Source organism: Cyprinodon tularosa, unplaced genomic scaffold, assembly GCF_016077235.1.
Source record: "Cyprinodon tularosa strain WSP-4 unplaced genomic scaffold, ASM1607723v1 ctg79, whole genome shotgun sequence".
NCBI lineage: Eukaryota > Metazoa > Chordata > Actinopteri > Cyprinodontiformes > Cyprinodontidae > Cyprinodon > Cyprinodon tularosa.
The window spans coordinates 2,576,940-2,588,029 of NW_024039551.1; the positions used below are offsets into that span (position 1 = coordinate 2,576,940).

Sequence of the window (11,090 nt, forward strand, 5' to 3'; positions counted from 1 at the left end):
AGTTGCAGAGGCTATGCGTCAGAGGCATAAATTGGCCTTAACCTTTTCATAACATGAGGACCCAAATTTGGGTCCTTAGCACTCGCCCCAAGATGGTTTTTAGACCTGTAACATATTCTCTGGGGTCTTGCCTTTATTTTGATACCAAAACAATTAAAATAAATAAACTGTAGTTCTTGAGATATGTTCAATTCATTTTGGGCATTTTCAAGCATATTTCTCGAAAACAGGCCTAGTGTCCAAGAGGTTTTAACCCGCAGGGTTTAAAAGTTCACAGCTCATGACGCTGTGCAGCCCGACAATCTGATGCGATCTAACTGCTCACACTGCACGTCCAAAAACCAAACGTCAGACTCGGCGCCAAGAGATGGAATAAGAAAAAGAACTCCGTTGTTTGCACACGGGCAGTGCTCGAGGTTCTGGTAAATTGTCTCATAGCTCTGCTTCAACAGAAGGATTTGCCGACGAACCCCTCTTGACGGCCGACTGAATTTCAAACATGTTGGATTTTCTCCCGACCTTACCATTCCTGATCGGGAGGTGGTTGCAAGAGGCTGATCGCCCCTCGTTAGCTCCTGTATACTACACGACGAGGATCCACGATGAGGCTGAAACTCGGCCCGGTCCCAAAAGTTCCTGTATGACTGGAAAATCGGCCCGAAAATGGCAAAAAAAAATAAAAAATCATACAGTGTATGCCCGGCTTTAAAGGTTAAAAGTTTCTATCTAAAGAAAAGCAGCTGATTGCATCCAGTCATTGACTACAGGATTATCTGCTCCTGGATGAGCAGGTAGAGACAGAAGATATTAGCTTACATTGCTTCGTTGACTTAGCCTTGATTTAAGCAGGTTAGTCCCACTGAAATTTAAAATCTCTTTTGCAAGAAAGGCCTGGTCAGGAGGGTCATAGACGCAATCTTCAACAATCCCTTTCACTGAGCATGCATGTAGCGACAATGGAGAGGAAAAACTGCATTTTAACAAGAAGAAACCTCCACCAGAACCAGGCTCAGTGTGAGCGGCCATCTTCTAAGGCAGACTGGGGGTCAAGGAGACAGAAGCAGTGATAGAAAAGGGACACCGATCTATAAATATGTTATATGTTAGAAAAGCTAACAGTAAATCTGTATCCTTAAGGGTCTCTGTCTGGGAAAGAAACTGTTAATCATACGAGCTCTGAACCAGTTTTCATGTAAAAGGGATGAAAGAGAGCACATCCAGTTAGTCACAGTAAAGTGTGTGGTGGGAAAACTAAATTTCCTATTAAACCCCCTCACATATATCGATGTATGAAAGCTTATTTTGCATTTACATATTTTATAAAAGTGTTTATTCAAGCCTTTCTCCCCTGCTAGGCCATACATTGTCTGAGAGGAGTTGTCAATTTACTTTGTGGACTTTTTTGGGACAGAAAGTAATGGTTCCAGGCCAGACTCCGCTGTCATTTATAACATTTTACTGTTCTGCAACTGCCTGTCACTTGCTTGGACTGAACTGTTCTGTGGAGACTTGCATGTTGAAATGCAGGCTGTACTTGGGTTCATAAATTCAGAAGTTCATGTTTTCATTAAACACATTTTTAAAAGGCTCCAACTCATCGGTGTCGCCAGACCCCATTTACTGGGGCACGTGCCCAAGTATAAATGAGCTGTGCCCCAGTATAAATCTCATGAATATTTGCAACAGTGATACATTTTTTTTAATGCATCAATTTAGATAATTCCAACGGGAGGAGACGTATATTTCTACTCAAATGCGTAGCAAGTGTGTTGTTAACTCCAAATTGAGGATGAATTAGCGCCCCCACGTCGGCGCATATCACTGCATGAACTGCAGGTAAACTAACACGCTGCTCTCAACTGAGTTGGATGGGACACTGTGCGGCCACGACACATTTTTAGTTCTGGTAACGTTTCTTACCTGTCAATTTTATTATTTTCCCAGTGAAACCACATGATTTATAGGCTACTGACTGAAAATGACTGCATTGGTTTGTAGATGTATATCAGGAAATTCCTCACACGAAGCAGAGACAGGGAAGCAGTAAAACAAGATGAGAGAGAGGGAGGTAAGGTCCCGTAATGAATTAGTGATTTAATGTAACCAGTTACATTAGGGACGTTATAAGCAATATGATAGATATTTACATAATTATAAATTTACATTTTTTGATGTTTGCTGTAGAGAATGAGAATGAAGGTGCTGGAGTAGGAAAGGGAGGAGGAGGCGAGACTGACAGGCAAGAGACAGGAGAGACAGGATCATGAAGGTGATGAGGGAGCAACAACCAGCGTCCACAAACAAGTAGGGGACATTAGTGACTTAGGGGGAAAGCATGATGGTCCTAAACAAGTGAAGTTGTCCCACTATCCCCAGCACAAATTTGGAGTAAAAAAATGTTCATTTAATTCAAAATGGTTTAAAAGCTTTTTATGGTTGAAAAAGAAAGCCTTGTCATCAAGGATATGCAGTGTGTTTTCAACTTGCTTGATAACATCATGTTCCCCACACTAACGCAGGTCATCCAGATCTCCTCACAATCCCAGTCTACAGATGGAGTTGTGAAGGGTCATTCAGTGTGTTGAGAAGGCTCCACACTTGGCTGAGGTGCACAATGGGACAAGACAGGCTCCATCATCTTGCTATTTTATCAGTTGAAAAGGAAGAACTTTCTAAGCTGAGTCACAGTCTAGTGATTGACCGCTTTGCAAAAATGAAAAATAGGAGGAACACTTTAATGCTCAAAAAATAAAAGAAAAACTTAGTTGGGGTTGAGTTAAAATTTCCCCCGAACTAAAACTCTGAAACCTAGGAATTAATGATTACTTCAGAATGTGTATAAGGAAACTTTTTATTTGTCAAAGTTGTTGATGTCTTATTTTTTATAGCTGCAATGTTGAAATTGTTTATGTTTGTTAAAACAAATATGCTCTTATACTCATTAATATCTCAACTGGTAATTTTGGTAGGAATGTATCAGGGTTGGGCAGTGTGCTTGTCTGTATTTATGTATGGCAGGAGGGGCATATGCACTAGGGGGCCAGTGCCCCAGTAAAGCTTTGTGCCTAGCAACGCCCCTGCTAAAACTTCTGTATTTAGTGGTCATGTTAAGATGTTTTAAAAGCTGCAGCATTGCTACTTAAAGCTAGTTTAGTCCCTTGTATTAGTGGAGGAGGGAACTTTTCACTTGATTGTAATTCTAAACAAAATTATATTTCTAAGATGTTTTTGTGAATGTTTTTAAAAATGAATCAGATACAAAACGCCTCCCATTGGCCAATCTGTTATCACTTCTAGCTAATGTTAATGGACCTATAATATGCAAATTACTATTATAATTACTATGAAACCATAAGGCACAGACCTATCTTTTGGGTGTCAGTAAAATTCCTCCAGACTAGATGCTGAGGCTGTTAATAGTCAATGCTGCTACACTCTGATTTAGAGTGTAGCAGCATGTACTTGCTCCGCCAAGTATCCCTATATCACAACGTTAGAGAACCTTTTAAAAAATTCCTGTGTCCAGATTATGACCTGGATCATCGCCACAATGTAATCAAATGTTCCTTGGCATGAGGAATACCTCTGATTAAAATGTAAATAAATCCATCCATAACTTTTTAAGTTATCCTGTGCATAGACAGACAGAGACAAACTTTCCTAAAGACATAACCTCTTTGCTAGAGGTAAAAAAACAGAGCGATACAGGGATCCAACCTTAGATAACTGAAGAGGAATCTAATAGAGCCAATATCTGATTGTCTACTAATTGGAAATTGGAAACATTTTTAATTAGGGTTGAAACAAATAATTGGATTAATCAAGATTAATCAATTAATAAAATAATCTTCAATTAATTTAGTAATTGATTACTCGTTAACTGGAGCGAAGAGACTGTATAACATGCCTTTAGCTGACAGAGCGACACATTTAGAGCAGTAATTACATCCTAAACAACATCCTAAAGTGGAAAATGTTTAGATTCACACGGTTTCATTTCGCAAAAAAACTTCTTTAAGAAACCTTTGGCAATCCCATTGTTAATCAATCGAAAAACTAATCGACAGATGAATTGATTTGTTAAATAATCGTTGCAGTCCTATTTATTATTAATTTCCAAGCATTTTCTTTTATAACTTGCAGGACAACTGATAATAACAGCAGGTTTCTCCAATGACTTAGTTCTGAGTCAGATGATTGTTGTGGCCTTTCCAGCAGTTCCTGTCTTCAGTCCAACCACCCTGTTTCTTTTGTCTCATTTAGCTTATGAACTCACACCCGGCTTTGGTATTCATTTTTTGAATAGCAACACGAGTCGTTCTTTGCTGACAAACAGAAACATAAATGCATTCCTGCAGGATGATGAGCTTAGGAGGCAGCAGCTGCAGAACATAGACAGCTTACCTGGAGACGTCCCATCTCTGTTGTGGCCCAGCTGCCCACAGCTGTTGGAGCCACATGTGTACACGCTACCATCATGCAGCAGGAACAGCGTGTGCTGCCCTCCACATGCAACCTCCTTAAGTCCTCGCCCACTGAACACGCGGCAGTTCCTGGGCTCAAACGCAGGGTTCCTCTCTGCGCCAATGCCCAGCTGTCCATCCCTGGCGTTCCCCCAACACAGCATGTTGGTGAAGGGAAAGGAAATGAGCAACAGACTGAAGCGAGAGCGTGGTCCCGATGGAGGGAGAGGGTCCTGTTCAAGCTTTAGAGCAGCCCCGCTTTCTCCTCTTCATGTAAGCTCCAACCCTGGAAGAAACCAAAGCAGGAGATTTTCATCAGCTTCGCAGCATGTAATTTCTAACTCAGTATTCGTTTTAGAAATTAGCGTCGCTAGAAAAAAAGAAGTAGAGGGATAGAGGAGGCGTTTCAAATGAATGGATGACACCAAAACACCTGAAAATGTCACGGTTTTCATCCCTTTTAACTACCATATGTTTACCTAAAAACTTTTAATGTTTTATGGTTCAGATTCAGTCAAACATTATTTAGAAGCAAAAGGTAGGGCTGTTTTGAACTGTAGAAACATCGCTACCTTTAGAGTGAAGACCACCTGCCAACATCTTCCCCAGTCCAGACCATCCCTTTTGAAACTGTCTGGAATGAATGTTGTGATCTGTGCTGCTGCCTTGGCCAGAACGCGTTTAAAAAAAGAGATCAGTCGGCCTTTCCTGGTTATATAAAGGTTTAAAAAAATGACAATAACTCCCATGTGATCTTCCTCTGTTCCTCCAAACCGTGTTTCCATTTTGGTCGTTCATCATCATAGAACCAGTCTCACTGCCGTGCTCTAAAACTTTCTGCTGCTCCGCCCATCAACCCCCTCTGACCCCCTCATGGTAATCCTCAAATCAGATGCGTGTTCCCCTTTGCTTCTCACAGAAAGTTAAGAGCATGTTGTGTTATTTCTACAGATCCTTGTCTTTAATCTTAGACACTTTGTAGCTGCAGAGGTATTCTGCACAATCTGTCTGTAGAGGGATAGAGGAGGGGTTTCAATCTATATCGGTGTTTATAGCCTTTATTTTATAAATTTATATGGTTATTTATTGATGAAATAATAAGACACGATATAATCGGCCCCCTATCAGTATCGGCCTTAAAACTAAATATCGAACATCGGCCACCCCACCGATATTTAACCCGATATTTGATCAGCTTCTGAGTTTCTAAAGTCTAAAAAAACTTCTTTTTTACAGAGTTAAAAACTTCTCAAGACGAGGGAAAAAATATTGATAAATTAAAATATCACAATATCTTCATATGCTGATATATTGCCATTTAAAAACACCATATCAATCTCTTTTACTAATGAAATATTGCTATATGTCATCGTTATGCTACGAAATCCCCCGAAAATTCACCAAATTTTGCCATATTTTTATATGTTGATACTGTATATTGACGCGGTATCGATCTATTTTACTAACAAAATCTCACAAGAATTTGCAAAATCTCACGAGAGTTTGTAACAGAACGATGAAATTTCACGAGATTTTGAAAGTAAAATAGATCGATACTGCGTTTTTAAAAATCTATTTGATATCAGCATATGAAAATATATTTGAGTATATTATTTTTCAAAGTGTCAGAAATGGATAACAAAACTGCTATTTTCAATGACTACTTATTTTTGTCCAGCTTTAACATCGGTATCGATATCGGTTATTGGCTACATGAGTTTTAAAATATCGGATATCGGCCAAAATCCCAATATCGTGCATCCCTAACCTGGGCTTAGCATATCAGCTGATATCTGATACTGATTAAGCTCTAAATGAATGAACCATATATCTGCCATGTCTATGTGAAGGCTTTAGCCTGCTTTAACAAATTAGAAGAGATATTAATGGAATTTATATTATTAATTAACAAATAAGCAGCAAAATGAAAGAAATAACAGCTGATTATTAAGTGCACTGGGTTGGATTTCTAATATAATAATGGTTTCCCCTCTATTGATCTCACATTGGAGAAATTTACCTCTTCATTTAACCCATCCCCTTAGGAAGCAGTGGGCTGCCATCATGGGGCGCCCGGGGAGCAGTGTGGAGTTAAAGGAATAGTACACCCAAAACATGATTAGCCTTCATTTTCTACTCACCCCCATGCTGAACAACACTCTGGAGTACTTTTTTGATATCTCAAATGCATCTGGAGATCTGGGAGGCTTCTTGCTGTCTGCTTACATTCAAATAATAGAGGTCTATGGTGACCGAGGCAGAAAGGTCCATAAAAGTCCACAAAAAACGTGTCAATATTCCTCCATACTGCTCGTCCAATGTATTCCAAGTGTCCTGAGTGGGTAGCATCCAGAATTTACTCGAAACGAAGTCATTTAGAATGTTTTTAGAGCATAAACAGTAGTGTATAGGATTTCCTGAAAGCGCGCGCCGGTGCGTTCATGACGCTACGGAAGCCGGCAGACCAACCAGATGAAAGTGCGCATTCAGCGTCTGCTCTGCCAATAATGCAAGCGTAGAAGAAGAAATGTGCTGTTTACCTGTGCAAAGAAAGAAACAACGAAAGAAAAATGTCTGAGGACTTCAGTGTTGAGGAAGAGCATGAGTTCTTTGCCGAGCTGAATGCGCTGGTTTGGTCTGCCGGCTTCCGTAGCGTCGGGAGCGCGCATGTGCGCGCTTTCAGGAAATCCTATACACTACTGTTTATGCTCTAAAAACATTCTAAATGACTTCGTTTCGAGTAAATTATGGACGCTACCCACTCAGGACACTTGGAATACATTGGACGAGCAGTATGGAGGAATATTGACACGTTTTTTGTGGACTTTTATGGACCTTTCTGCCTCGGTCACCATAGACCTCCATTATTTGAATGTCAGCAGACAGCAAGAAGCCTCCCAGATCTCCAGATGCATTTGAGATATCAAAAAAGTACTCCAGAGTGTTGTTCAGCATGGGGGTGAGTAGAAAATGAAGGCTAATCATGTTTTGGGTGTACTATTCCTTTAAGGGTCTTGCTCAGAGACCCAGAGTGGCAGTCTGTGGGAGTGGGGCTCGAACTCAGAAATTCAGGATTCCGAGCTCTATGCCCTAACCACTAGGTCACCACTTCCCTAGTTTGGGGACTGATATCCAATCCAGATAATTCTTCTTCTATTTTATTATTGAACAAGTGTAAAGCACTTTGACTTCTCCTTGTACTGAATGTGGCTATACTAATAAACTTGCCTTGCCTAATTAGTCAATATCGGAGCAGATATCTGAGCCAGGTATCAGATCGGCTCATCTCTACCAATTACACTGTTAATAGATGTATTTTGTATCATGCTGTTCCTTTGGTTTGAAGTTCTTTAGATTGAAGGGAAAGTCCCAGACTAAGCGGATTGTTCTCTAGCTCAGAGGTCTTTTTTTTTTTTTCCCAATATTCCCCCCCTGCAATTTTTTTCCACTATTTGAAATGTCCTTTACGTACACATTAAGATGAATTCAACACGCTTTAGTAAAAAGATAAATGGAGGCAGAAGATGTCTTTCAGTCATCAATGCACACATTCAGAGACACACAGGAGCTCTTTCAATCTGGGCACCGTTTCATTCACAACACCTGTCCCATCAACCAGGAATCAGAATCAGAAATACTTTAATAATCCCAGGGAGAAATTACTTTCGTTACATTACTCCATCTGTAATAGAGTGACTATAGGAACAGGTTGATAGAACACTATTTCATTCAATATATATAATTGAGCCCCAAAATGATGGCGAGATGGAGGGACCCGCTCCATCTCGCCATCATTTTGGGGGTCCTTGGCTTGGAAAACGTTGAAGGCCCCTGTTCTAGCTGCAATGAGCAGAGTAAGGTGACACGCCCACTCCTCCCACTGACTGCTGCGCACTGCCAGTCAGGTTGGCTACCTAAGGAGAACAAGACTAATAGACAAAATGAGCACTGAGCTGGGATCTACCTATCAAAATATTGAAAGCCATATCAAAGTGTTAAAAGTTTAGGTTTAAAATTTTTTTTTTAAATCAATGGGCATAAATATGAAGGGTGAATAAAGCAGCCTGACAGTTTCATTACTCCGTTCGGCTAGCTGCTAACTTTAGCTCTACTTTATGTGCACAATATTACCGCCCTGACGTAGCACACAAAACAGACCCTATACTCACGAAAATGGGTATTTCAATACAATAAACACACCTGCCTTTGCCTGCGGGCATGTCTCTGTTTTAGCTTCGTAATAAAACTAAAACACAAGCTGCTAATGAGCCACCAGCTAACAGCCATAATAATATAACGGCCAGCAGGAACCTTCCGATCACCCTCGGTTTTCAGCTTGACCTAAACTGTTATTTTTACATAAATTGTTGCTTTTAGTTGCATAATCTCTACGGTTTTCTTACCCGAGCAAATGCATGCTGAAGAGGGGGATAACAAACCAAGAAGTGCTACCGCTGCTATTCTTCTTCTTCTTCGACCCAAACCGCCCCAACAGTACGCAGACGCCACATTGGACCCTGCGGCAGCGAGGCCGACGTGCCTAGAGGGCGGCCATCTTGGATCAGACCATAGTTCAGACAGCTGATGTCAATATGAATAGAAGGCGCCTCAGATCTCATTCTAACAACTCAATTCTAACAAGTCAAAGATATAGTATATAATATTATTCAGTATTTTTGAGGATTGTACGGTGATTAGTTATTCTTAGGAATTATTGTAAAGTTGTTGTTTTTTTTTTAAGTTTGTCTAAACTTCTCCTAAAAGTGAACATTAGGTGTTTTTAGCTAATGGGTGTCATATAGAAATTAAACACATAATTCTTAGACGTAGGCTTAGACATCGACAACTTTTGTTGTCATTTTATGTACACAGAGTGTATTCAAAACAAAATTTCATTTAGTACAGCTTTCCAGACAGTAAATAAAAATTTCCCTTCCATTAAATGCAGCAGTGATCAAAGGTAAACAGTGTGGGAGGAAAAAACATGGTGCAAAAAAATGCATTGACATGGAATTTCATAGCATTAATATGTATGCTGCAAATATGCAGTATTTGTATTATCAGTGTGATGCTGATTCTGTGACTTGATTTAGAGTTTTTCAACAGTTCATCAGTCTGATGGCAGGGGGGAAGAAACTGTTGCAGAATCTGCTGGACCTTCATAGAATGCTGCAAAGCCTCTTCCTAGAGGGCAGCAGAGAGAACAGTCCGTTGGGGTGTAAGGGGTCATTGATAATGTTATGGGCTCGGGACACCCAGCGCAGGGATGAAATGTCTTTTATGGAGGGAAGAGAAGCTCCAATTACCTGCTTTTTACACCACTCTCCTCACTTTCCTCGACTCTGAGGCGCTGCAGCCTCCACACCACACAGTGAGACAGCTGATCAGAACGCTCTGTATCTGTAGCTCTGTATGGTGCTTCTGTAGAAGGTGCTGAGGATGGGTGGGGGCAGGTGGGCTCTCCTCATCCTCCAAAGGAAGTACATGCGCTTCTGTGCTCGTTTGATCAATGAGGTGGTGTTTACATTACCTGACTCCGCCAGATGGATTTGCTCCGCATATCCATCTGGAAACCTTCCGTTGAAGTAATTTTGGGAAGGGGCGAAAATACTGGTTAGCTGATTGGCCTATGTTGGTGATAGACGGGCCAAATAAACCAATCAGATCAACGAAGCATATGACGTACTAACAGAGCGACGACGGAAACACAACCACAAGCCAGGCACAAGCCAATTGATAGATCAAACTCTTGTCGAAACCAGTTGAGAGAAGAGCAAAAACATCTTTTCCTCTGAGAAAAGCCTCCAGAGCAGTGTTTTGCTCTTCTTTCAGTGAAGAAATACTCTGTAATTCCGATAAAACTTGCTCGATAGCCACGCTAACGCTAGTTTCATCGGCTGAAGCCGCCATGTTCTTTAGACTGAACTGTCGCGCTTCTCGTTGCGTCACACCTCAACTCGCCTCAAAGCCAATGCTGATTGGACGTTCGTTTGGTGAATGGCTCCAAATTTTCTTTAACGGAAAGTAGCTAGACTGATCTGCGAGTGAAACCTTGAAAGCTCGAGAGATCAGGATGGTCTCACGAGGCTAGTGTTTACAATCCATGTGAGGTTGTCTGTGATGTGCACCCCCAGGAATTATGTGCTGCTGACCAACTCTACAGCTAAGCTGTTGATGAATAGTGGAGCGTGGTTAGGCCGGTTCTACCCAAAGTCGACGATGATCCACGTTCAGGATCAGGCTTTGCACCAGCCCACCAGCTGCTCCACCTCCTCTCTGTACTCCTGGGCATTGTCGTCTCTGATGAGGCTCAACCGTGGTGCCGTCTGCAAACTTTACAATGTGATTGGTGGTGAACCTGGGGACGCAGTCGTGTGTCATCAGAGTGAACAGCAGGGGGGCTCAGGACGCAGCCTTGAGGGGAGCCTGTGCTTAGGGTGATGACATCAGAGCTGTTCTGACTGAGGTCTGTTTGTGAGGAAATCTAACAGAAGGTCTAAAACAGTACAGTCAGGGGCGTCTCTAGGTTTAAGAGACAAGGGTGGCTGAGCCCCTAGAAGATATTGTGCGCGGTAAGCGCGCGCCAAAATTTTTTCAGTGCACCTGCTAAGGCGTTGTCTAAGTCCA

At 41.4% G+C, this 11,090-nt stretch overlaps 1 protein-coding gene across 2 annotated transcripts in view; it reads right to left on the reverse strand.

Annotated features, from left to right (window-relative positions):
- herc3 (HECT and RLD domain containing E3 ubiquitin protein ligase 3) overlaps positions 1–4,747 on the reverse strand; it is a 42,813-nt gene extending 38,066 nt beyond the window's left edge. Inside the window, exon 1 of one of the 2 annotated variants that reach the window (XM_038271093.1) lies at positions 4,405–4,627. In XM_038271093.1, coding sequence (XP_038127021.1) covers positions 4,405–4,627 — 223 coding nt within the window. Of the gene's footprint in view, positions 1–4,404 lie in introns of both variants that reach the window. The other variant, XM_038271094.1, reaches the window with a different exon arrangement.
- Positions 4,748–11,090: the final 6,343 nt, after the last annotated feature.